Source organism: Culex quinquefasciatus, chromosome 1 (assembly GCF_015732765.1).
Source record: "Culex quinquefasciatus strain JHB chromosome 1, VPISU_Cqui_1.0_pri_paternal, whole genome shotgun sequence".
NCBI classification, from domain to species: Eukaryota; Metazoa; Arthropoda; class Insecta; order Diptera; family Culicidae; genus Culex; species Culex quinquefasciatus.
The window spans coordinates 129,510,905-129,538,126 of record NC_051861.1 but is presented as its reverse complement, the minus strand read 5'-3'; the positions used below and the strand labels follow the sequence as shown (position 1 = coordinate 129,538,126).

Genomic DNA, 27,222 nt, shown 5'->3' with positions numbered 1-27,222 from the left:
TGTAAACAAATCGTTTTGCTCTAGTGACAGGCTACTTGTTTACATCCAATGTTTTATCCTTTCGAACATTTTCACCTTAAGTTTGAATTACTTTGGGGTACCAACCTAAAAACTTGAAGTCCGTTTTTGAAAGCATGCTTTACCCATCCATTGGCTGATGCACGAAGAGATATGTTTTTATTTTTCGACTCTCCCCCGAAAACGTCAAACCAAACAAACATTCTAGCAAAACAATGTGATTGGGCCAATGCCGAAGTGTAAACAATAGACTCTTTGCTCTTTCCTAATGTAAACATCAACTGACTTGAGTACAGGGTGATCACTCAAATCCCATTTTCAAATTCCCGGCTTTTATAGAAACTCATATAATAGGCAAAAGGGCCGAATAACAACAAAAACTATAAAAAGTTGACATTAACCATCGATATATTTTTCATAAATTAAAAAAATGTGAGAACATTGAATTTAACAAAAAAAAATTGTAAAAAAAATTAAAACACTCATTATTTTGATTCAGAGAGAAACATGAACAACATTTAAAATTTCAAAACTAGAAATTAGCAAACATAAAGTTTGTTTTTGGTGTTAACTATAAATAAAGAGTGTAGAAATTTAAAAATAACTTCATAATTTAATTTGTTATCAAAAAACGCTTAAAACATAATAACAGTTACAAAATATTCTTAAAAATAAAATATTTTCATTCTATCCAAATTCTTAAAACATTTTATTTTGTCCGTTTAACAATTTAAATATATTCTTTAATGGTAAAAAACGATCCAAGTTTTTCAATAAGTTTTTCCGAAAATTAAAAATTATTAACATTTTTTAACCCATTTCCATATAAATGTCAACACGTCTTCTTTGGGCTGTTAGAATTTGTATATCTAAAATAGTCCATTCAATCTCAAATGTTTCAAAATCTTGATGAAAATTGTGAAAGGAACTTCCAAATATTACTAGAAATTATACAAAATATTACAGAATTAATCAAGAGCAAGAAAATATTTTTCAGACAGGTATGCTAGAAATTCTCGATTTTTACAGACTATTTGACGAAAACTCCCAATTTTCCGACTATTTCCCGATTTTTTCCGATTTTTTACGAATTTCTGTCTTTTTCCCGACTTTCCTGAATTCCCGACTTAAGTGGCCACCCTGCTTGAGTAGGAGAGACTATTCGTTTTCACTTCCGCTTTGGCCCAATCACATTATTTTGCTTGATTTGATACCAATTTTTTTCCGGGAGAAATCCAGTAATAATTTCTAGAGTTTTTATTATAAGGTCTTATAAACATATCAAAGACAATAGCTTATCCAGGTTTTTAAGCAAAGATGACGTTCGAATTGTGAACGTCCGAAATGTCAGAATCGCTCAGTAGCACCAACATTACAAAAAAAAATGTGGCTGTCATGCCATGGCACACTTTTTTTGTAATGTTGGTACCACTGCATGACTTTGACATTTCGGGCGTTCACAATTCGAACTCCATCTTCGTTTAAAAATCTGGATAGGTCCCTTTATAAAAAAAACTCCGGATTTGTACTAATTTGACGTTTGCTGAGGATGCCGAAAAGTTTGCATTCGCTTCAATTTTAATTTCAATTAAAATTTTAAATTCAAAACCCCAACATTTATTACTTTCTGACATTTAATTTCATTGCATGACTCAGAAAAGTGCGCCCAACACTCAATTATTAACACCCCCCTCAAACGTCAATCCTCGACTCCACCACCAGATGGCGTCCCGATGGCGCGCGCTTTTGCAACCTGTTGAGCCACGCCCCCTCGCCGGAATTTCCCACCAAATGCATCGCGGAGTTCCCGTAATGCACTTTCACGATACGACAAGTAATTATCCGAGGTTGGCCTGCTTGGGTGACGACAGGGGGGAGCCCTGCTCAACGAGAGAGAAATTTTGTCTAGTTTTGGGTTGTAATCAAGTAGTCATTGATTAATTATTCAGCGAGAGTTTGTTTTCCCCCTGATGTCCAATACTTATCCTAATGTCAGGTGTCATTAGCTGGAGGAATGTACGGCTTCCTTCGTATAGCTTTCCCAAATCAAAGTAGCCATCGGTAAACCGTTTCGCTGGTGAGTGACATCTGATAACATGTCGTCGCCTGCTGCAGTACTGCTGAAAAAAGAGGGGTCGAGGGAACGGAGAAAAACACTCAGGTGTACACACGGCTTGCTTCGATTCTACCCTTTTCTAATGCTATGCAGAGAATGCGCGGTGTAAACAAACCAAATTAATATTGCATGGAACTTTTCACGACAAATTGTAGCCGTTGGAATTGGAAAACGACGCGATACCGTTGAAAGGAGTGTGTTTTGAACAATTTGAAAATTCAAATTTAATTGTTAAGATAAAATTTTAACCTCTCATGACATTTTAAACTCATGTTCAAACTAACCTCAAACAACGGTTCAGAATCGTCACACCTCAACGTAATTTAAGTCCGATAATGCCCAACACCACGAAACTCCACCAAAGAGTTCGTAAAAAAAACTCCGTCAGTACACATTGGCTTACCCTTCTTCGAACAGGTAACAACACACATGCTATCAATACCGCTCAAGTAGACGCACCAGATAAGACTTCGGACGCGCGATGTCCGATTTACGAGTTAGTCGCGGCCGGAACATCGCATCGAACCCATGCGCTTTGTTTTTTGCCTAGTCGATTAGTCATTGAGAAAAAGTAGGCGTCGAAGTGCACTAGAACTCGGCAAATCTGAAACAACTCGAGATGCAGTAGTAGGCGGTGACGCGATCATTCCAGTCTGGAGCGATATGACTCATCCAAGTGTGCCGATTTGATCACCTGCGTTCGATATCGGAGTGATTTCAGTCAAAGCCTACCATGATTAGGAGGATGAAGAGAAACCGAGTGGTGCTGTACGCGACGATTGCGGTGCTTTGCCTACTTTTGGGCGTTAGTTTCATAGTTCACACGCAGTGTCTTAGACCGTCAATCAGTTATTATCAAATTTTGCGGGAAAACATCGCAAAAACTAGTCTGATGGAACCCCGCACGAAAACCATCCTACTCTACACCAACTTTTTCGACGTCAAAAACTGGAAACTCTCGGCGGAAACCGTCGGTCCGGACTACTTCCGCTCCCTCAACTGCCCGGTTACGGACTGCGTCCTCACCAACAACCGGCACCACCTGGACTCCATGACCGACTACGACGCGCTCGTGTTCCACATCGCCGAACCATGGGCGTACTCACTGTTCGAAAAGGTCCCGGCCCTTCGGACCCCGTCGCAGATTTACGTGGCCGCCAACATGGAGTCACCGGCGCACACCAAGCACCTGCTGGAAGGGGACGCCAACTTCTTCAACTGGACCATGACGTACCGGCTGGACTCGGACGTCGTCTGGAACTACAACAACGTGGTCGAGATGGACGCGGCCGATGATCGCGCGTTTGTGGGCCCGTCGCAGCGGCCACAGTGGCGCCGCGGTGCGGACGACTATCGAAACGAGACGCTGGAGGAGCTGGCTCGGCGCAAGGACAAAATGGCGGCCCAGTTTGTGTCGCACTGTGACACCTTTTCCGGCCGGGACGAGCTGGTGAAGGCGATTCAGCGGCTGATGCCGGTCGATGTGTACGGGAAGTGCGGAACCATGGAGTGAGTATGATCATCGAAGCAGGCCGACATTTGATTTGTAAAACTTTGAACAGCTGAAAAAGTCAAGTACACGAGCACGAAGCTCAAGCGTTCAGACGGACAGCGGAGCGATCCCTCTTCGTTTCCGTCATAAGTGGCACTTAGTTTACCTTCGATAAGATATCGATAGTTTAACTTCAGATAAGGGGGCCGGAGTTAAACCCGATTTGCAACTCACATGACACTCAGTTGCACCGAAACGTCGGAGTTCACCTCACCGGTCGCTCGTGTTCTCACAGTCAGCCTACTGCGATGAAGAATACCCAAAGCGGTCGATTCGCGATCTTGCTAACCTTCACACTCTCCCTGTTTCTCCTCGTTTTGACCTACCTCATCCACACCAACTGCCGCAAAACCTCCGCCAGTTACTACCGAATCGTGGACGCCAAACTCGCAAACAACACAACAACCAAGTACATCCTCACCTACACCAACTTCTTCGGCAGCAACAACTGGGACCTCAAAGCGGAAACCGTCGGTCCGGACTACTTCCGCTCCATCAACTGTCCGGTTACGGATTGCATAGTCACAAACCGCCAAGATCACCTACCCTCGATCGCCCACTTTAACGCGCTGGTCTTCCACGCCGCCGAACGGTGGTCCCAGCCAATCCCGACGATTCGGTCGCCATCTCAGCTGTACGTAGCGGCCATTTTGGAATCGCCGGCGCACACCAAGCATGCGCTGGAAAGGGAGGCCGACTTTTTCAACTGGACCATGACGTACCGAACCGATTCGGACGTGCTGTGGAGTTATGCGAGGGTTGTTGAGGACGGTGGCGATCAGAGGGTGGTTGCTCCGGCGGAGCGGGTGCACTGGGTGCAGAACGGGTATCGGAATTACTCGAGTCAAGTGTTGCTTGATTTGGTGAGGAAAAAATCCAAGATGGCGGCGCAGTTTGTGTCGCATTGTGGGTCCATTTCGAGAAGGGATCGATTGGTGAAACAAGTTCAAAAGTTTATTCAGGTTGACGTGTTTGGAAGCTGCGGGACGATGGAGTGAGTTTATTTGATCAATCAAGCTAAGAAATCGATCTTCTGGTATTAATTTGCTAAAGGTGAAAGGGGATCCTCCTAAGGGAATACGGGACGCGCATTTAAAAAAAAACTCCTACACGGAAAGGAGTTCCATCTTAAATTTAACAATTCAAATTAGCTGGCTTCAAATTGGTGGAACAGTGATTTTTTTGGTTAAATTAGCTAAAATTACAGGTAAATTTACCAACTTGGGATTGGTGAAACAGCTAACCCTGATTGCTGATTTGCTATCCAAAACTGACAGCCCAAATCAAAATGACAGGAGAGATTTCACCAAAAATAATGGTGTTTCAGCACAATTTTGCCTACTTTTTACCGAAAAACTAGCTGGAACCGGCAGCATGGATTTTTTTGACAGATCATCAGTTCGAGACCAACACAAAGCAAGAGAACGTCTCGTATCGTGTTTGATCCTGTTTAAGCCGCTCAGTTCGCGGAGTTTTGTGACGATTCTGCGTTTGAAAGTCGAAAGTGCAAGTGCAAAAGGTGGAGATGGTGCGTGAGTGAATGGATTGAAAGCCAGGAAGACTTTCTGCGGGCTGAGATCTTCAGTTGATTAGGTAAGAAGTTTTTTTTTGTGTTGAGGGAAAGAGGTTAGAAGTTGAACCTCTAATTTTTGTTTGGACGATTGGTGGCATCCTTTTGTCGTGAACCCTTTGGCGGGGGAGGTGGAGGCTGGCGTTTGTCCACACTCCACTTTTTTTGTATGGACATCTGTCTACATGGGGGGAGGCTGCGGGTACAGAGTGTCCAGATATAGACTGGCCAATGTTTGACAGATCCGTACGAGCAGGGCACTTTATGCCTTTGAAGCACATCAAAAAATAGAGTTAAATAATGTTAAATTACTTTAAATTACGTGAAAGTTAATTTGAATAACATTTGGTTGAATTTAGAAAAACGTAGAATTCAGTTAAATTTATTAAATTTTGTAAAAATCAGTAAAATTTAGATAAATGTAATTAAATTTAGTTAAATCATGATTAATTAAAAATCAAGTTTAATTAAGTAAAGTTAAGTTCAGTATAATTAAACCGAATTTAGTAAAAAAGAAATTAATTAAGTCAAGTGTGGTTATATCTAGAAATTTTTGTTAAATTTTATTAAACTAAGATACATTTTTTGAAATTTCGTTACATTTGGTAGAATTTAGTTCAATTGTTGTTAAAAGTTGTTTGGTAAAATTAAGTTAAATTAAGTTAAATAAAGTTGAATTATGTTAAATTAAGTTAAATTCAGTTAAATTATGTTAAATTAAGTAAAATTAAGTAAAATTCAGTTGAATTCAGTTTAATTCAGTTAAATTCAAATAAATTTAGTTAAATTAAGTTAAATTAAGTAAAATTAAGTTAAAATGGGTTAAATTAAGTCAAATTAAGTTAAATTAAGTTAAATTCAGTTAAATTAAGTTGAATTAAGTTAAATTTAGTTAAATTCAGTTGAATTCAGTTAAATTCAGTTAAATTTAGTTAAATTAAGTAAAATTAAGTAAAATTAAGTAAAATTATGTAAAATTAAGTAAAATTAAGTTAAATTCAGTTGAATTCAGTTAAATTCAGTTAAATTGAGTTAAATTCAGTTAAATTCAAATAAATTCAGTTAAATTAAGTTAAATTAAGTAAAATTAAGTTAAAATGGGTTAAATTAAGTCAAATTAAGTTAAATTAAGTTAAATTCAGTTAAATTAAGTTGAATTAAGTTAAATTTAGTGAAATTCAGTTTAATTCAGTTAAATTCAGTTAAATTTAGTTAAATTAAGTAAAATTAAATAAAATTAAGTAAAATTAAGTAAAATTAAGTTAAATTCAGTTGAATTCAGTTAAATTCAGTTAAATTGAGTTAAATTAAATTAAATTTAGTTAAATTCAGATAAATTCAGTAAAATTCAAATAAATTCAGTTAAATTAAGTTAAATTAAGTAAAATTGAGTTAAAATAAGTTAAATTAAGTCAAATTAAGTTAAATTAAGTTAAATTAAGTTAAATTCAGTTAAATAAAGTTAAATTAAGTTAAATTAAAGTCAATTAAGTTAAATTAAGTTAAATTAAGTAAAATTAAGTTTAATTAAGAAAAATTAAGTTAAATTCAGTTAAAATAAGTTAAATTAAGTTAAATTAAGTCGAATTAAGTTAAATTAAGTTAAATTAAGTTAAATTAAGCTAAATTAAGTTAAATTAAGTGAAATTAAGTTAAATTAAGTTAAATTAAGTTAAATTAAGTTGAATTAAGTTATATTAAGTTAAATTAAGTTAAATTAAGTTGAATTAAGTTAAATTAAGTTGAATTAAGTTAAATTAAGTTGAATTAGGTTGAATTAAGTTGAATTAAGTTAAATTAAGTTGAATTAAGTTGAATTAAGTTGAATTAAGTTGAATTAAGTTGAATTAAGTTGAATTAAGTTGAATTAAGTTGAATTAAGTTGAATTAAGTTGAATTAAGTTGAATTAAGTTGAATTAAGTTGAATTAAGTTGAATTCAGTTTAATCAAGTTGAATTAAGTTGAATTAAGTTGAATTAAGTTGAATTAAGTTGAATTAAGTTGAATTAAGTTGAATTAAGTTGAATTAAGTTGAATTAAGTTGAATTAAGTTGAATTAAGTTGAATTAAGTTGAATTAAGTTGAATTAAGTTGAATTAAGTTGAATTAAGTTGAATTAAGTTAAGTTAAGTTAAATTGTGTTAATTTTAATTTGTATTTATGTATTTTTGTATTTTTGTATTTTTGTATTTTTGTATTTTTGTATTTTTGTATTTTTGTATTTTTGTATTTTTGTATTTTTGTATTTTTGTATTTTTGTATTTTTGTATTTTTGTATTTTTGTATTTTTGTATTTTTGTATTTTTGTATTTTTGTATTTTTGTATTTTTGTATTTTTGTATTTTTGTATTTTTGTATTTTTGTATTTTTGTATTTTTGTATTTTGTATTTTTGTATTTTGTATTTTTGTATTTTGTATTTTTGTATTTTTGTATTTTTGTATTTTTGTATTTTGTATTTTTGTATTTTTGTATTTTTGTATTTTTGTATTTTGTATTTTTGTATTTTTGTATTTTTGTATTTTGTATTTTGTATTTTTGTATTTTTGTATTTTTGTATTTTTGTATTTTGTATTTTTGTATTTTTGTATTTTTGTATTTTTGTATTTTTGTATTTTTGTATTTTTGTATTTTTGTATTTTTGTATTTTTGTATTTTTGTATTTTTGTATTTTTGTATTTTGTATTTTTGTATTTTGTATTTTTGTATTTTGTATTTTTGTATTTTTGTATTTTTGTATTTTTGTATTTTTGTATTTTTGTATTTTTGTATTTTTGTATTTTTGTATTTTTGTATTTTTGTATTTTTGTATTTTTGTATTTTTGTATTTTTGTATTTTTGTATTTTTGTATTACTGTATTTATTTATTTTTAATTTGTCAATAGCATAACAAAGCCTTACTATAAGGATGATCAACTATAACATAGTTTAAAAAGCCTGGAAACTATTGAAACATCCGAAAAACTTGCTGGACTACCAAAAAACGTACCAAGAATAGCGGATAATCATGCTACACCAGCAAAAAGTCTTTTTGAAAATAAAAAACAACTTTACAGGCAGCAAGGGATTTTTTAAATGATTTCGAAATTACCAGTTAAAACAGTCGAAAAATTAGCTGGACTTACCGAAAAACGAAGCAAGAACAAAAAAGAAACGAGCTAAATCAGCCAAAAGGCTGGGTGAATAATGCGTGCTTTGCAGGCAGCAACGGAGGCTTTTGAAAGAAAACTTGTAGAAATAGTGGAAAAATTAGCTATTCCAACCAAAACACCTACCAAGAATAGTGGCAAAGTTAGCTAAACTAGCTAAAAAGATGTGTGAAAATACCTGGCTTCCAAGCCATCAATGGAAAATTTTTAGAATGATTCCAAAAAAACTAGTTGAAACAGCCTAAAAACTTGCTGGGCTAACTATAAAACTTCCTAGAATACCATAAAATCTAGCTAAAATAGCTAACAAACCTTCTCAAAACATACAGCTTTTGAGACTGACAGCATTTTTCCAGCTTGCAAATTAGTAAAATTAACTAAAAATTTAGCTGGATTTATCATTTTTAGGACCTGGATCCAGCTGTCAAATCCAGGATTTATTTTTAGGATTTCCAACTAAAAAAATTGGTGGTTGGAAAAACAACTAATTTTTTTAGGATTTTTAACCGAAAATTAGTAAGATTCACGATAAACCTTCTTTCCGTGTATTCAACAAACTGTTTTAATCTGGATGCAGAATAGTGGTTCGCAAAGCGGCTTCAATTTAGAACTGTCAAAGTGGAACCAATTTACTGTTCGCAAAATGATATCAAGAAGTGACAAGTATTGTAATCGATCTATAATTTATTTTGTCGGTGGTGTCGAGCTTTTGAGGTATTCGAAGTAAACAAATCTTAAAAAGATGGTAGAAATCGAGATTGGGTAAATTCGTCGCTAGCATTTCAATAAGCGCCACCCACTTCTGACGCAATATTTCGTCACGTGGAAATCAAAAAGGCCTCTTTTGGCCGCCCATCGATTAATCTACGAACAAAAAAGTGCGAAGCCCTTAATTTTTCAACGAAAATTTAAACATGAACAGATCCAAACAAGTCATTTACGCAGCAAAAAATATGTCACGCTTGAGCTTGAACATAGCCTTCCACTTTGTTTATGTTTACATCTGTAGTGCAGATGTATTAGTGAGGAGCAGTGTGGAGCATTCGAAAATCACGTTACGCATTCTGTCTTTTCAGCACCCAGGTTTTAATTATTGTCTGTAATAAGGAAAACTTCTGTTTTCTGTTTAAATTCAAACTACATCGTTTTTTGCAATAAAAAATTAAATTTTGAATAAGAGTAAGAAGACGCTCAACCATGTTTTTGTATATACCAGATAGCCGCATGGGAGAAAAGACAAATCTTCTCTGACGACGGTGCCACAAACTGCTTGCCACTTTTGATAAAGTTGTTCTTAGGATATCTTAGTTTTGATGGTCGAGCTTAAGTATGACCCAAATGATACTCTCAAATGATTTAGCATTTTTAAATCCAAGATGACGGCCAAAATGCCGATGATAACATTTTTTTTTTTTTCATAAAATTATTTTTATTAGATCCTTTTCGGTACTGGGACCTGGTTTGTGATAACCTATTGGAAAAATGCATTTTTAAAATTAAAAGGCAATCAAATATTCAAAATTTACTAAATTGGGGTCGCAGAACTTAAATTTGAAGTAAGAAAATAAAAAGATATAAAAAAAATGTCACGATTGGATTATCCGAAGTCTTAACCCTTTCAGGCCTGAATTTTCAAAAAAAAATTTTTTTTTCAGTGATAGGAAAATGATTCTTATGACCATACGAAAATGATAGGCTGGTTTTGGAAATTTTGATATTTGGGTCATATATGACCCATCAGGCTCGAAAGGGTTAAACAAACCTTCAGATAATCGATCTTCAGATAATCAAAACATTGAATAATCGAGTCTGAACTGTATTGAATTAAAAAATAAATACATTCCGTACTCGATAATCTAAAGTACTCTTTAAAATTTCACTTGTAACCATCGTACTTTCGTATAATCTAATCATTATTTTCTGTATCCAAATTTGGGTTTCTAACCTAAAATATCACTTTATATCTATATCCAAAGTGATCTGAAATGGCGACTTTGGTATACTGTCATACTGTGTTTGTTTTATTTTGTTATGTACAGTCCAGACTCGATTGTCCGAAGCTCGATCACACTGACCTACAAAATTTGCAAAAATTACTGAGCAGGCTCAACTTGAGGGAAAACAAGAACTTTTAGGTTTCCAGGAACAAGTGCTCTAAATATTTAAACAGGGCCGAATGTTTTTTCTCAGAAGTTTGTATGGCGGATGAGTGTAGATCGTCGCTGTTGAATACAATCCGAAAATTGAATACAATATGAAGCAGTCGCGAACCTCAAAATTCAAACTTTAGGTGGATTTACCTCGAAAGCCTTTCCTCAAAATTTCTGTAAATAATTTTTTGGTATCAAATGCAATTTGCATTTTAAAATGAAACGATTTTTTTTGACAGTTTTCCAAAGCATAAATAAGCATTGCCAAATATGTTATGCCCTTTCTGCGTCAGTCACAGTTAATAAAATGTTGAATTTTGATAGGTTGAAAATTTGGTAGGTTGAATTTTTAATTTTACTTAAAAATGTGAAAAATGTAAACCTGCTAAAAATTCACCAGAAATTAATGAAAATCCAACAGTTCCTGATTATGATGATTACACATTTTTTAACACAAAATCGGGCAGCATTCCCTGATGAATATTACCACCATTTTTTCTGTGTACATATTCCAGAATAATTAGATACCATTTTTGTATGGATGGCTTTCTAATTTGTATGGCAAATTGTATGGACCAACCAGTGATACAAATGTGGTTCTTTGGACATAGGCTCATAGGGAAGGCCCCTAAATAGTTTAAGACAAATAAAAAAATACAATTCCCAAAAAGACTGTTTGCTGGGTAAGTTGTTCAAATTACACAGAAAAAAAATTTTTTTGGAAGGTTGAAAATTTGTATGGTTGAATATTGTTATTAATTATATTATCTTATGATTAATTTTACTTTAAAAATTTGTAAATCTGTGAACCTGATGAAAATTCACCAGAAACTGATGAATATTCGCCAATTCCTGATGTTATATTACACATTTTTTGACACAAAATCTGTTACCATTTCCTGATGAATATTACCATATTTTTTCTGTGTAGTAAACTTAAGCCATTCTACCCGAATTCCGGTTAAATGATTTTATTAGTAGTTTTTTTATTTTGCTTACTGTGACCAAAAAATCTATTTTTTCACTCATGCAAATTTCCGTACAATCTTGGCAGCTGTCTATACAAAAATGGCAAGTTAATATTGGAAACCTGCACACAGAAAAAAAAAATAAATAATGAGGTTTTACACATTTTGTCGGTAAAATTACTCAAAAGAGGTAATAGTTAACCATCCAAATATTCAACCTTCCAAACTTCAACTTTTTTTCTGTGTGTCTTTTGGAGAAATTTTTGTCTTTAGAAACGTTGTATGTACAGTCATCCCACATATTCGGAACACTTTTGTTATAATTTGTCAATAACATGGCAAATGCAGCATTTCTGTTGACCCTACTATTTTTATTAGGGCAGCGAATGACCAAGAAGGTTAAAGCTGCCAGAAATAAATGAATTAACAACAACAACTACTATTTTTAGGACCTTTATTTGGACATTCTCTTGCTATTTCACAAGTAAAAGAAGTACTTTTTGAACTTTTTATTCATTTCAAGACTATTTCATTCAGAGCAGCAAAACACTGCCTCGAAATTGCCTGTTTCATAATTGTGGGATGTTATTGTGCCTCCCACAATTGTGGAACACCTGAATTCTACTGATATTTTCACAAAAAAGTTATCAGACCATTCATAAAACATAACTAAGCTTGAGTTTCGTTGGTTTCAGTGCATGAAGTCATTATTTTGTAAAAATTATGTACTCCTGGCGAGAACCAAAGTTTGTTTACATCCGTAAGAAAAAAGTGTTCCGAATTGGTGGATTTCAAGGGTCAAAGCTTTTCTTCAAAAACTTGATATATAAGTTAAATTTGCAGTTGTTCGATACAGCATTCGAAAGATCGCAAAAAAAGCTTCCAAATGAAGGTAAAAGCGAATCATTACGTTGAGTTATCGATTTGCTATGATTTTTTGAACATTGGCCGATCTGTAAACTGTTCCGAATATGAGGGATGACTGTATCTCCGCTTTCGAACTTTCTTCGTCGAACAAAAGAAAATCGCTCCCGGAATTCTCGAATAAAATCAAGCCGTTGAAGATTTTTTTGTGAATTTCCTTGTTAGCACCATTTAAAATTATTTATTTCCTTTTGTTTACACATATTGCCCATCTACAAAAAATAACAGGCAATTTTAAGACGTTTTTAGACAATTTCAATTCAACAAAATATTTAATTAAACAGTATTTTCCTTGTAACAGCACGACAATATGTTAGCCCCGAGATTTAAAAAAACAACTTCTAAAATTAATCAGCTATACAATAAATAGAACAACAACAGATGATTGCCTCGAGAATAAATATTAACTCATTAAAAAATAAACTTCACAATAAGGCCGTTGCAAATTCTTTTCAAAGGGGAGCAAAACAATAAAAAATATAATAATTGAAATTACAGGCCAGAATTTCAACCTTTCAATGAGAAAACCATTGGAAAATGCATTATACACCCGTACAGTAAATCACAAAAATTCGAAAGATTTTTAAATCAACCCAAACATGCTAAAAATGATTCTAGACGTATAGGGAAATGCATTCAAATTTGTTGTCAGTTGATTGCACTTAAATTCCCATTGAAAATTTGAACATTCTTGAAAAAAAAATATTTGTTTTCCCCATGATTTTTCGGCCCGACATTGAAGGTGACAAAAACATTAAATACAATTTAATAAAACACAGAAAAAAATGATGGTAAATGGTGACAAATTTTGTGTAAAAAAATGATTGATTTTACCCCAGAAAATGATGAATTTTCATCAGTTTTTGATGAATATTCATCAGGTTCACATTTTTACACATTTTTTATGTCATATTACTCAAAAAAAGAGGTAATTTTTTTTCTGTGTAATCAAACGGGAAATGTCTCAACAGCAGCATCCGGTTGCTTGTCTGGGAATAAAGCTATAACCCTATGCCTTTGGTCGCAAAGCTGGCTTAGAGCGTATCCTGGACCTTATACCTTTACCTTGGGGATATCGTGGAGATTTTCCCTTATCCCCTTAAAAAAGATGAGATGGGAGCGGCCGTTTAGGATCAGTTCAGGTAGAGAGCCTGGAGCTTATTAGAGAACGGACATCTCAAACCAAAATTACCAATCGAAGCACGAGAACTGTCAAACGGCATAAGACGCACGAGCACTGTCAAACGAGCATAAGACAAAGGATTTTAAACTCCAGGCGCTCTAAGTTCAGGTGGAGTTTGTTTTATTCCCAATTATCAATTCCTTGCCCATCTGTCCTTGAAAACCATCACATCACATGGTGAAATCCAGTCTACAATCCATTAAAATCACCATCTCCAAACCAAGCAATGAGCTTCAAAAGATATTCTTTTGATGAGGATTCTTTCATCGCATCGCACACAAAGTTTGAGCCAAACAAAAAAATATAAATAAAATTTCTTAAATTGATAACATGAAATTCTATGATAGAGAATATCTGCAAAAAAAATACTGCAACTGCAAATTTCATCTTCTTCTCAGATGCCCCCGCGGATCTCCCCGCTGCGCCCGCATGCTCACCGACGAGTACCGATTCTACTTCGCGTTCGAGAACTCCCTGTGCCGGGATTACGTGACCGAGAAACTGTACAACGCGATGGATAACTACATCATCCCTGTTGTGTTCGGCGGCGTGGACTACTCCAAGTTTGTGCCGCCCCATTCGGTGATTGACGTTCAACAGTTTGCCACGGTGGAGGGGTTGGTGGATTATTTAAAGTTTTTGGCGGACAATCCGGAAGAATACGTCAAGTACTTTTGGTGGAAGGAACACTATCGGATCACGGGGAGCCAACCGTTCTGTGAGTTGTGCCGGAAGTTGCACGATATTGGGACGCGGGAAAAGTCCCAGCACTATAGGGACATTAAGGCGTGGTGGTTTGACGGTGCTTGCCAAGCTAGGGCGAAAATTGAGTTTTGAGAAGTGTGATTGTGTGAAATAAAATAGCTTTTTGATTCGTAACAAAATTAACTGCTGATTCTTTGTGATATCACGTGTCCGAAAGCACCAACCATGCTAAGCATCATCCATCGGTTGTCGGAAATCTAAGCTTGCTACGATGAGCTAAGACGAACGTGACTATTTCTCTCTGGTTTGTTTACCAACGATCGTGCTAGTTCAATGCTTTAAGAGTATGTTTTGATATCTCTATAGAAAATTTTGTTCAATAAATGAGCACAAGAAAAAAGAGTTCAGACTGTTAGAAAAGGTTAGCGAATTAAGAGCCTACTGCGATGAAGAACGTTCAACGTGGTCGATTCGCAATCGGGCTAGCTTTCGGAGTTTCACTGTTTCTATACTGTTATTACAATGTTATTTTCGACAACTGTGCTGAAACGTGCGTTAGCTATGATCAACTTGTGGACGAAAGGCCGGAAAAGAACAACACCAAGTACATCCTCACCTACACCAACTTCTTCACCAGCAACAACTGGTTCCTCAACGAGGAAACCGTCGGCGAGGACTTTTTCCGCTACCACCAATGTCCGGAAACGGACTGCGTCGTAACGAGCCGTCAAGATCTCCTCCCCTCAATCGCCTACTTTGACGCACTAGTCTTCCACGGCGCCGAGGAGTGGCGGCGACCGATCCCAACGCTCCGGTCGCCATCGCAGCTGTACGTGGCGGCCATTAAGGAATCTCCGGCGCACACCAAACGCGATCTCGCGCAGGACGTCGACTTTTACAACTGGACCATGACCTACCGGGCCGATTCGGACGTGCTGTGGACGTACGGTCAGCTGAGTGAGATCGGTGGCGAGCAGAGGGTTGTTGCTCCGTCGGAGAGGACGTCGTGGCCGCAGGATGGGTTTCAGAATTATACGAACCAGGCGTTGCTCGGGTTGGTGAGGAACAAAACCAAGATGGCGGCGCAGTTTGTGTCGCACTGTGGAGCCGTTTCCGGGAGGGACCGATTGGTGAAGGCGATTCAGAAGGCCGTTAAGGTCGACGTGTACGGGAAGTGTGGAACGATGGAGTGAGTTGGTTGATCAAAACAATTTCAAAAATTCTTAAAATTGTTAAAAATTTTAAAATTCTTAAATTTTTTAAAATTCTTAAAATTTTTAAAATTCTTAAAATTTTTAAAATTCTTAAAATTTCTAAAATATTTAAAATTCTTAAAATTCTTAAAATTCTTAAAATTCTTAAAATTCTTAAAATTCTTAAAATTCTTAAAATTCTTAAAATTCTTAAAATTCTTAAAATTCTTAAAATTCTTAAAATTCTTAAAATTTTAAAATTTTAAAATTTTTAAAATTTTAAAATTCTTAAAATTTTAAAATTCTTAAAATTTTAAAATTCTTAAAATTTTAAAATTTTAAAATTCTTAAAATTCTTAAAATTTTAAAATTTTAAAATTCTTAAAATTCTTAAAATTCTTAAAATTTTAAAATTCTTAAAATTCTTAAAATTCTTAAAATTTTATAATTCTTATAATTTTAAAATTTTAAAATTTTAAAATTTTTAAAACTCTTAAAACTCTTAAAATTCTTAAAATTTTAAAATTTTAAAATTTTAAAATTTTAAAATTTTAAAATTTTAAAATTCTTAAAATTTTAAAATTCTTAAAATTCTTAAAATTCTTAAAATTCTTAAAATTCTTAAAATTCTTAAAATTTTAAAATTTTAAAATTCTTAAAATCTTAAAATTTTAAAATTTTAAAATTCTTAAAATTTATAAAATTCTTAAAATTCTTAAAATTCTTAAAATTTTAAAATTCTTAAAATTTTAAAATTCTTAAAATTTTTAAAATTTTAAAATTTTAAAATTTTTAAAATTTTAATTTTTTAAAATTCTTAAAATTTTAAAATTCTTAAAATTCTTAAAATTTTAAAATTCTTAAAATTCTTAAAATTTTAAAATTCTTAAAATTTTAAAATTCTTAAAATTCTTAAAATTTTAAAATTCTTAAAATTCTTAAAATTTTAAAATTTTAAAACTCTTAAAATTCTTAAAATTCTTAAAATACTTAAAATTCTTAAGATTCTTAAAATTCTTAAAATTTTAAAATTTAAAATTTTAAAATTTTAAAATTCTTAAAATTTTAAAATTTTAAAATTTTAAAATTTTAAAATTTTAAAATTCTTAAAATTCTTAAAATTCTTAAAATTTTAAAATTCTTAAAATTTTAAAATTTTAAAATTTTAAAATTCTTAAAATTTTAAAATTCTTAAAATTTTAAAATTCTTAAAATTCTTAAAATTCTTAAAATTTTAAAATTTTAAAATTTTAAAATTTTAAAATTTTAAAATTCTTAAAATTCTTAAAATTTTAAAATTCTTAAAATTCTTAAAATTTTAAAATTTAAAATTTTAAAATTCTTAAAATTTTAAAATTCTTAAAATTCTTAAAATTTTAAAATTTTAAAATTTTAAAATTTTAAAATTTTAAAATTCTTAAAATTTTAAAATTTTAAAATTTTAAAATTCTTAAAATTTTAAAATTTTAAAATTTAAAATTCTTGAAATTTTTAAAATTTTAAAATTTTAAAATTTTAAAATTTTAAAATTCTTAAAATTTTAAAATTTTAAAATTCTTAAAATTTTAAAATTTTAAAATTTTAAAATTTTAAAATTCTTAAAATTTTAAAATTTTAAAATTTTAAAATTTTAAAATTTTAAAATTTTAAAATTTTAAAATTCTTAAAATTTTAAAATTCTTAAAATTCTTAAAATTTTAAAATTTTAAAATTTTAAAATTCTTAAAATTCTTAAAATTCTTAAAATTTTAAAATTCTTAAAATTCTCAAAATTCTTAAAATTCTTAAAATTCTTAAAATTTTAAAATTTTAAAATTCTTGAAATTCTTGAAATTCTTGAAATTCTTGAAATTTTAAAATTTTAAAATTCTTAAAATTTTAAAATTCTTAAAATTTTAAAATTTTAAAATTTTAAAATTTTAAAATTCTTAAAATTCTTAAAATTTTAAAATTCTTAAAATTTTTAAATTTCTTTAAATTTTAAAATTTTAAAATTTTAAAATTCCTAAAATTCTTAAAATTTTAAAATTTTAAAATTCTTGAAATTTTAAAATTTTAAAATTCTTAAAATTTTAAAATTTTAAAATGCTTAAAATTTTAAAATTCTTAAAATTCTTAAAATTTTAAAATTTTAAAATTTTAAAATTTTAAAATTTTAAAATTTTAAAATTTTAAAATTTTAAAATTTTAAAATTCTTAAAATTCTTAAAATTTTAAAATTTTAAAATTTTAAAATTTTAAAATTCTTAAAATTTAAAAATTTTAAAATTCTTAAAATTTTAAAAATCTTAAAATTCTTAAAATTAAAAAAATAAAATTTTAAAATTTTAAAATTCTTAAAATTCTTAAAATTTTAAAATTTTAAAATTTTAAAATTTTAAAATTCTTAAAATTTTAAAATTTTAAAATTTTAAAATTCTTAAAATTCTTAAAATTTTAAAATTCTTAAAATTCTTAAAATTCTTAAAATTCTTAAAATTCTTAAAATTCTTAAAATTCTTAAAATTCTTAAAATTCTTAAAATTCTTAAAATTCTTAAACTTCTTAAAATTCTTAAAATTCTTAAAATCCTTAAAATTCTTAAAATTTTTAAAATTCTTAAGATTCTTAAAATTCTTAAAATTCTTAAAATTTTTAAAGTTCTTAAAATTTAAAAAAAAAATTCTTAAAGTTCTTAAAATTCTTAAAATTCTTAAAATTCTTTAAATTCTTTAAATTCTTAAAAATTTTAAAACTCTTAAAATTTTTAAAATTCTTAAAATTCTTAAAATTCTTAAAATTCTTAATATTCTTAAAATTCTTAAAATTCTTAAAATTCTTAAAATTCTTAAAATTCTTAAAATTCTTAAAATTCTTAAAATTCTTAAAATTTTTAAAATTCTTAAATTTCTTAAAATTCTTAAAATTCTTAAAATTCTTAAAATTCTCAAAATTCTTAAAATTCTTAAAAATTTTAAAAATTCTTAAAATTATTAAAATTTTTAAAATTCTTAAAATTATTATTTTTTTAAATTTCATCAAATCTAGATGTCCCCCCGGATCCCCCCGCTGCACCCGAATGCTCACCGACGATTACCGGTTCTACTTCGCGTTCGAGAACTCCCTGTGCCGGGATTACGTGACCGAGAAGCTGTTCAACGCCATGGAGAGCTACATCATTCCGGTGGTGTTTGGCGGGGCGGACTACTCCAAGTTTGTCCCGCCCCACTCGGTGATTGATGTTCAGGAGTTCGGGACCGTGAAGGAGCTGGTGAACTATTTGAGGTTTTTAGCGGACAACCCGGAAGAGTACGTGAAGTACTTTTGGTGGAAGGAACAGTACCGGGTTACTCGGAGCAAAACGTTCTGCGAGTTGTGCCGGATGTTGCACGGAATTGGGGCACGGGAGAAGTCTCAGTATTATAAGGACATTAGGGAGTGGTGGTTTGAGGGAGCTTGTCAGGTTAAGGCGAAAATTGAGTTTTGAAAGATTTGATCTTATGGCACAAACTCAACAGAAGATATAGTTAAAATAATAAAAAGTCTGTATTCACTTCTAAAATGTCTGCCATTTTCCTTTCCAAAAAAGAGCGCGTCCAACAAACAAGTTGAACACCCCAACCGCAGACACAGCCTACTTTGTTTTCACGCTCAACTCAACTCACAGCAACAGACAGCAACAACTTGTCACTCAGTCAGTGTCGGCGTTTCAAGTGGCAAGACGCGTCTACCCTTTTTTGCTTATCGCCTACTGTTCTGTTTGTGTTTCTTATCGGAAGAACCCTCCAAAATCGACACTTTCTTTTCCAACAAGAACCGGTTGCGACCTTCACATTGGTTTCGATTCTTGACCAGGAAGGAAGATGATCTCCGCCAGAGCGCTGCACTATGTCTTTAAAATTGGAAATCGAGCGGCGAACATCAACTTTTTTCGCGACATTCTTGGAATGAAGGTGGGTAATTAGCTTGGATGACGAATCAAATCGTGTCTCTTGTTAGATAAGGTCGGATGCTGCGCACCTGTTGCTAGTTCATTGATTTTCTAATGTTTTCAATTGCAGGTGCTTCGTCACGAGGAATTCACCCAAGGATGTGATGCCGCTTGCAATGGGTAAGTCATAAATATGCTTTGCAAGGTTGAAATTTTCTTACATTGCTCCAGTTCTGGTGTAAGAAATTTTCATTTTGAATTGACAATTTGACAGATTGACAGAAATACTTACCCCTATAAAAAAACGCTTCCACAATTTCACCAATAAACTTACCTTTGTCATGCACAATAGAAATCACTAACACATCAAACTTCCTAACAAACCCCTGAGGGGTACCTCGACTCTGACGTCCGTAATCGGGAAATGCACTTTTTAACAATCTTCACCCAACAGTCCATACGACAACCGCTGGAGCAAAACCATGATCGGGTACGGTCCGGAGTCGTCCCATTTCGTGATCGAGCTAACGTACAACTACGGCGTCAAGTCGTACGAGCTGGGCAACGACTTTGGCGGCGTCACGATCGCCTCGGCCGAGATCGTCGATCGTGCCACCAAGCACGGCTATCCGGTGGTGGCCGGCGCCCGCCATACCGTGCTGACCTCCCCAGACGGGTACAAGTTTTTCATCGTGAACGAGGCGACCGGGGAGTCGGATCCGGTGCGGAAGGTCACGCTGAACGTGACGGACCTGGAGCGGTCGGTCAAGTATTGGCACGAGACGCTGCAGATGAAGCAGGTGGCGAAGGGAGCGGATTCGGCGGAACTTACTTACGGAGGATTCGTGCTGAAGTTGGCAAAGATCGAGGGGGCGCTCGATCGTGCCAAGGCGTACGGACGGATTGCGTTCGCCGTTCCGTTCGAGGTTCAGCCGAAGATCGACGAGATCATCAAGGCTGCGGGAGGGACGATTTTGACGCCGTTGATTTCGCTGGACACGCCGGGAAAGGCCACCGTCAGGGTGATCATTCTGGCCGATCCGGACGGTCACGAGATCTGCTTCGTGGACGAGGAGGGTTTCTCACAGCTGTCCCAGGTTGATCCGGAGAGCAACGGGCAGCTGGACAAGTACATCCAGAAGGATCCCTTCCAGGACAAGTGATATTTTAAAGATATTGAAAGATGTTAAGTTTGTGGCGAAAAAATTAAAAACAAGATCGCTTCTTAAAATTCAATCTTAGCCTTAACCTGACAAGCATCCTCATACCACCACGTCCTAATGTCCTCATAGTACCGAGACTTCCCCCCAGAACCGTGCAACACCCTACACAACTCACAAAACGGCAGGTTCCGAACGACCCGGTAGTGTTCCTTCCACCAAAAGTACTTCACGTACTCTTCTGGATTGTCCGCCAAAAACTTCAACCGATTGACCAGCTCCTCAACCGTCCCAAACTGCTGAACGTCAATCACCGAATGGGGTGGGACAAACTTGGAGTAGTCCACGCCGCCAAACACAACAGGGATGATGTAGTTATCCATCGCGTTGAACAGCTTCTCGGTCACGTAATCTCGGCACAGGGAGTTCTCGAAGGCGAAGTAGAACCGGTACTCGTCGGTGAGCATGCGGGAGCAGCGGGGGGATCCGAGGGGGCATCTAGGGAAGGGTTTAATTATTAATTCCTAAAAAAACTAAATCAACGCTTAAAAAATCCTAAGATAGTTCCAAATCCAGCTAAAAATTTTGTTGAGTTTTCTCATTTTCATAAAAGCTGTCAGTTTTGAAAGTCTTAACTTTAGCTTGTTGTCTAGATATTCTTGCTAACAAAAATAAAAATATATATGACAAAAAATACCAAAATGACAGAAAAACAAAAAAAGACAAAAAAAAGGCAAAACTGAAAAAATGTCAAAAATAACTAAAAAAAATAAAAACCAAGCAAAAATAACAAAAAAATTAAAAACCAAGCAAAAATTACAGAAAAAATAAAAACCTAGCAAAAATTACAAAACTACAAAAATTTCAAAAGTTACACAAAATGGCAATATTGACAAAATAGACAAAATTGAAAAAATGGACAAAATCAATAAAGTTAAAAAAAAACAATAAATATTTTTTTTAATCCAGAAAAACAGTTTTTAAAATTACAAAAAAATACAACAATTACAAATATTACAAAATATACAAAAAATCAAAATATTATGAAAAAAAAACTAAAGTTTCTTAAGTTATTAAAATAACTAAAATTACATAAATTACTAAATTTACTAAAATTACTGACATAACTAAAATTACTAAAATTACTAAAATTACTAAAATTACCAAAATTACTAAAATTACTAAAATTACTAAATATACTAAATTTACTTAAATTACTAAAATTACTAAAATTACTAAAATTACTAAAATTACTAAAATTACTTAAATTACTAAAATTACTAAAATTACTAAAATTACTAAAATTACTAAAATTACTAAAATTACTAAAATTACTAAAATTACTAAAATTACTAAAATTACTAAAATTACTAAAATTACTAAATTTACTAAAAGTACTAAAATTAATAAAATTACAAAAATTACGTAAATTACAAAAATCGCAAAAAAAAATGAGTTTTCAAAAAGCCGTAAGAGCCACCTTGACCTTTGAGACTAGTTTTCGTTTTTCTCCAAATAAAACAAAATTTCATTTATCTTTAATTTGGGGCACTTGAAGGACGTGTAGATGAACAGTCTCAAGCATTTTTGATATTTTTTTTTTCGTAAGTAGGTCGAATACCGATGCAAAAAGGACTTTGCTTACCAATAACTCTTACGGCTTTTTGAAAACTGATTCGAGAATTTCAAAAATTTAAAAATAAAAAAAAATAGAAAAAATACAAACTTTATAAAAAATTACAAAAATTACAAATATTGCAAAAATTACAAAAATTTAAAAAATTCAAAAATTAGAAAAAAATCACAAAAAAAAACAAAAATTACAACAATTACAAATATTGCAAAAAATTCAAAAGTGACAGAAATTAAAAAAAAATACAACAATTATAAAAGTTACAAGAAATAAAAAAATATTTCAAAAATTAAAAAATAAAAAAACATAAAAATTAAAAAATAAAAAAAACATAAAAAATTAAAAAAATATAAAATTAAAAAAAAAAACAAAAATTATAAAAAAATGCAAAAAAAAAACAAAAATTACACAAATTTCAAAAATTACAAAAATTGAAAAAATACAAAAATTACAAAAAAAATAAAAATTACAAAAATCATAAAAATTACAAAAAATACAACAATTTTAGAATAAATTTTCATAACAACCTATGAGTCATGGGTTTCCTATGCAGATAGGACCTTTTGAAAATTTAATCGAGAATTACAAAAATTGCAAAAAATGCAAAAATTACAGAAATTTAAAAAAAATACTAAAATTACAAAAAAATACAACAATTATAAAAATTACAAAATTATAAAAATCATCAAAATGACCCAAGTTGCATGACCAAATAACCAAAATGACCTAAATTACCAAATTGAGCAAAATGACAAAAGTGACCAAAATTCAAATTTGAAAAAATTGTAAAAACTGTAAAAACTGTAAAAATTGTAAAAATTATAAAAATTGTAAAAATTGTAAAAAATGTAAAAATTGTAAAAAATATAAAAATTGTAAAAAATGTAAAAAATTGAAAAAAATATAAAAATTGTCAAAATTGTAAAAATTGTTAAAAATTGTAAAAATTGTAAAAATTATAAAAATTGTAAAAATTGTAAAAATTGTAGAAAATGGAAAAATTGTAAAAATTGCAAAAATTGTAAAAAATGTAAAAAATGTAAAAATTGTAAAAAATATAAAAATTGCCAAAATTGTCAAAATTGTCAAGATTGTCAAAATTGTCAAAATTGTCAAAATTTTCAAAATTGTCAAAATTGTCAAAGTTGACTAAATTGTAAAATTTGACAAAATTGTCAAATTTGTCCAAATTGACAAAATTGTCAAATTTGTTAAAATTTTCAGAATTGTAAAAATTGACAAAATTGACAACATTGACAAAATTGACAAAATTGACAAAATGTACAAAATTGACAAAATTGACAAAATTGACAAAATTGACAAAATTGACAATATTGACAAAATCAAGCAAAACAATGTTAATGGGCCGAAGCCGAAGTGTAAACAAATAGTCTGTCTGCTCGTTTCTAATGTAAACATCTACTGACGTAAGCAGAACAGACTGTTTGTTTACATTTCGGCTTACAAAATTTACAAAATTTACAATATGTACAAAATTTACAAAATTCACAAAATTTACAAAATTTACAAAAATTACAAAATAGGCAAAATTGTCAAATTTGTTAAAATTGTCAAAATTTACAAAAATGAAAAAAAATTACAAAATTAACAAACGATAATAACGATTGATTGATTTGTGACAAACAATAATCTCACCTCATCGGTCCACAGTTCCCAAAAACGTCCACCTGGACACTCTTCTGAATCTCCTTAACCAACTTATCCCTCCCGGAAATGGCCCCACAGTGCGAAACGTACTGCGCCGCCATCTTGGTTTTGTTCCTCACCAACCCGAGCAACGTTTGATTCGCGTAGTTCCGAAACCCGCTCTTCAACCACAGCGCCCTCTCCGACGGACCAACCACCGCTCCGTTAATTTCCGCCAGCTGACCGTAGCTCCACGGCACGTCCGAATCCAGCCGGTACGTCATGGTCAGGTTGAAAAAGTCGCCGTCCTTTTCGAGCACGTGCGTGGTGTGCGCCGGCGATTCCAAAATGGCCGCCACGTACAGCTGCGATGGCGACCGAAGGGGCGGGATCGGCTGGGGCCATCGCTCGGCGGCGTTAAAGACCAGCGCGTCGAAGGAGTCGATCGAGGGGAGCAGGTCCGGTTGACTTGTGATGACGCAATCCGTGACGGGACACTTGGTGGAGCGGAAAAAATCGGGGCCTTTGGTTTTCTTGCTGTGGTCCCAGTTGATGAAATCGAAGTAGCTGGTGTAGAGCAGGATGTATTTGGTGTTGTTTTGTGACGGGGTTTCCTCTACAATTGGATCGTAGCTGGCGGTGGGTTTGTCAGAGTTGGCGTAGAGTCTAACGAAAAGAAACGTCGTGATTCCGGAAGTGAGCAAGATTGCTAGCCGACCCCGGTGAATGTTCTTCATCGTAGCAGGCTTCGACGAGAATTACTTCTGTCACTAATCGCGTTTGATCGCATGAAGTTTGTACTCATTCATTTAAGCGATCTTTTATATTTGAAAATTTATAACTCAACCGTTTTGTCACGATGGGTGTTCTCATTTTACTATCAAAAAAACATTTGTCACGATCAAATGCAAGACGTCACTAAGAACACGTTTCACAAAGGTCATTGCAACATGCTTTGGTTTTAAAAAATAAGTGGTTTTCGGAATGGCAGCGGAAAAACGTCATGCATTATGGCCTATCTACAATCACTTTACTTAGAATAGTTAAGTTGCGTAGAACAGATAAATTGCTTAGAAATAGTACGTAACTTATGGTACGTTCGTTTGAACAGCCGGTGCGCCACTGAGTGCCGCACTCGTCGGTGCCAGTTTTGGTTCAATCGAACGTCATTTGTCAGTGTGCGTGGAACTCGCATGAAACTGAAAAAAATATCGAGTGCGGCACTAGAGTTTCAGTTCCAAGATGGCGGCGAAACTCGTGCGGAACTAGGGTACGTTATCCATTAGTGGACCCCTTTCCTATAGTGGACCCTCTGAAGGGTTTTTAATGGAAAATTCAATAAAATCACAATTTCAAGCGTGTTGTTGTCTACAAATCTTTTATTTGGCATGTTCAGCATCATTTAGAACAATATTGACTGACATTGAATTGTCCTTTTCACCAAAATAAGTGTTTTGAGTCCGACATCTGAAATCAGCCATGGCCACTAGCATTTTCACAACAAAACTGCATTTATATTTTATGATTGAATTAACCATCTAATCATTTTTTGACTGATTATTTAACTTCAGCAAGTCGAAGTAATGTAAGTTTAAGGATATTTACTAAAATAAAGCGAAGAAATGCAATTTTCTAGCAAAAATTATGGGGGTCCAATATAGGACAACGAAAATCCAAACTTTTCCAAAAGTGGACCCCTGTTAATTAAACCTTCAAAAATGATAAAAACTATGTATTCAAGCAAAAGTTTCTCTTAAACATACAATAAATGCTTGTTGTAATCAACCTAAACGCATATTTTTTCAATTATGAGTATAAATATAGCTGTTTTCATGTTAATAGTACCAATAATGCTGAAGCCGTAAGAATTTATAATTAATCAAAACTATAGTTAATTGTACTTAACTGAAGCACCATAATTGAAGTTTGAAATGATATTTTATAATAATAAATCAATAACAAAACATTTTTTTCAATAAACATGCGTGGTTTTATCAGCAACTGTAAACAATTCTATTGTTTAGTTTCGGTCAACCATTTATATAATTAATATAGAAAAATTTGCATCAAGATTACTTTTTTTAAATTATTTTTATGTTTACAGTGGTTTTTGAGACGTTTTCTCTGATCTTTTCGGAAATAAATGTGTTTAAATGTCTGTTTGGTTTTTGTTGTTTAAAGCCAAATTTGTTAACAAAAATATTTGTTTATGATGAAAAGTGAGCAAAATCCATCTTTTATTCATTATATCTATCATTAGACCTACACCATGCATCAAAACATCAAATATCGGTTAAATTTGGTATAAAAATAACAGTTTGCCTATAGTGGACCCGGGTCCACAATCGGATTATGGACCCGGGTCCACTATAGGAAAAGGGGGTCCACAACAGGCAAAAAAAACTTTTTTTTTCAATTGGCTATTTTTCTGCTCAAAAACAAATAACTGATGAAACAAATAGTCAAAATTATTCGAAAGACTTCAGTTTTCATTGTTTTGTACAAAGGGTTATGAAAAAGTGCTTAAAATATTGAAAATTTGTGAAAAATGTGCTTCGGCTCTACTAGGGGGTCCACTAATGGTTAAAATACCCTAGCGCGAGTTTCTTCAAAGTAGAGGTGGGCAAAAAAAGAGCGAGCCGCTCAAAGAGCCGGTTCATTAAAAAGAGTGAACGAACCATGGCTCACAAAAAAAGAACCGCGGTTCTTTTTTAAACTCCGGTCTTTTGAAAGAATCTTTCCAAAATGGTCCAAGTTTAAAAATTAACTTGTTATAAATATAATTTACAAGCTTTTCCCGGCAAACTTCGTTCTGCCCTTTTTTTCGTTTGTTGACGTTTTTTGATTTTTTGCTTATTCAGCCTCCTGTGATCAAAATATGATTTTACGTAACATTCTCCATACAATTTGCCGATGCTCCGGAATCGGTTCCAGAGTGGCCAAAGTGTCAATTAATTAGCGTAAGAACCTTCCTTGGACTTATACAAACCCAACGCAACAAAGAGCACCTCGATCCGACGCTCCGTATTGAACTGATTCGCGTTCGAACAAAACCGTTGAAATTTTTTATATATATAGATTGAATTTGTATCAAATTGTAGTGTAAAACTTGTTTTTGAGAATTGAAAATACAATTTCAAATATTTCAATGATTATAAAAAAGTACTTTTCAAGTACTTTAAAATAAAAACGGCATGTTAATGAGGAGCTATTTTCAGAGCTGAATTATCATATTTCATTGGGGAGTCTATAGCAACTTTCTCATCAATATATATTGAAAGACTCTCAGTAGCATTGATGTCAATCTTTGAACACCACTTAAAAAATTTCAAGCATATATATTA

At 32.4% G+C, this 27,222-nt stretch overlaps 4 protein-coding genes across 5 annotated transcripts; 3 read left to right on the top strand and 1 right to left on the bottom strand.

Moving 5' to 3' along the window:
• The first annotated feature begins 2,575 nt into the window (after positions 1–2,575).
• LOC6038176 (alpha-(1,3)-fucosyltransferase C) lies at positions 2,576–14,518 on the top strand. Of its 2 annotated transcripts, none has more exons than XM_001847955.2 (2): positions 2,576–3,643; positions 14,029–14,518. In XM_001847955.2, exons 1-2 carry the CDS (start codon positions 2,868–2,870, stop codon positions 14,465–14,467), a joined length of 1,215 nt encoding a protein of 404 aa, XP_001848007.2. In that variant the 5' UTR covers positions 2,576–2,867; the 3' UTR covers positions 14,468–14,518. The 2 variants fall into 2 exon arrangements, with proteins under 2 accessions (XP_001848007.2, XP_038104881.1); XM_038248953.1 differs by lacking the exon at positions 2,576–3,643 and adding an exon at positions 3,794–4,680.
• A 97-nt stretch (positions 14,519–14,615) lies between these two features.
• LOC6038175 (alpha-(1,3)-fucosyltransferase C) lies at positions 14,616–19,006 on the top strand. The gene is made up of 2 exons (XM_038248954.1): positions 14,616–15,524; positions 18,556–19,006. The coding sequence occupies exons 1-2, from the start codon at positions 14,782–14,784 to the stop codon at positions 18,992–18,994; spliced, it is 1,182 nt and encodes a 393-aa protein (XP_038104882.1). The 5' UTR covers positions 14,616–14,781; the 3' UTR covers positions 18,995–19,006.
• Positions 19,007–19,185: 179 nt separating this feature from the next.
• LOC6038174 (glyoxalase domain-containing protein 4) lies at positions 19,186–20,674 on the top strand. The gene is made up of 3 exons (XM_001847953.2): positions 19,186–19,460; positions 19,569–19,618; positions 19,893–20,674. The coding sequence occupies exons 1-3, from the start codon at positions 19,371–19,373 to the stop codon at positions 20,599–20,601; spliced, it is 849 nt and encodes a 282-aa protein (XP_001848005.2). The 5' UTR covers positions 19,186–19,370; the 3' UTR covers positions 20,602–20,674.
• LOC6038173 (alpha-(1,3)-fucosyltransferase C) lies at positions 20,664–24,778 on the bottom strand. The gene is made up of 2 exons (XM_001847952.2): positions 23,888–24,778; positions 20,664–21,096 (listed from the first exon to the last, which is right to left on the bottom strand). Exons 1-2 carry the CDS (start codon positions 24,613–24,615, stop codon positions 20,664–20,666), a joined length of 1,161 nt encoding a protein of 386 aa, XP_001848004.2. The 5' UTR covers positions 24,616–24,778.
• Between the last annotated feature and the right edge of the window lie 2,444 nt (positions 24,779–27,222).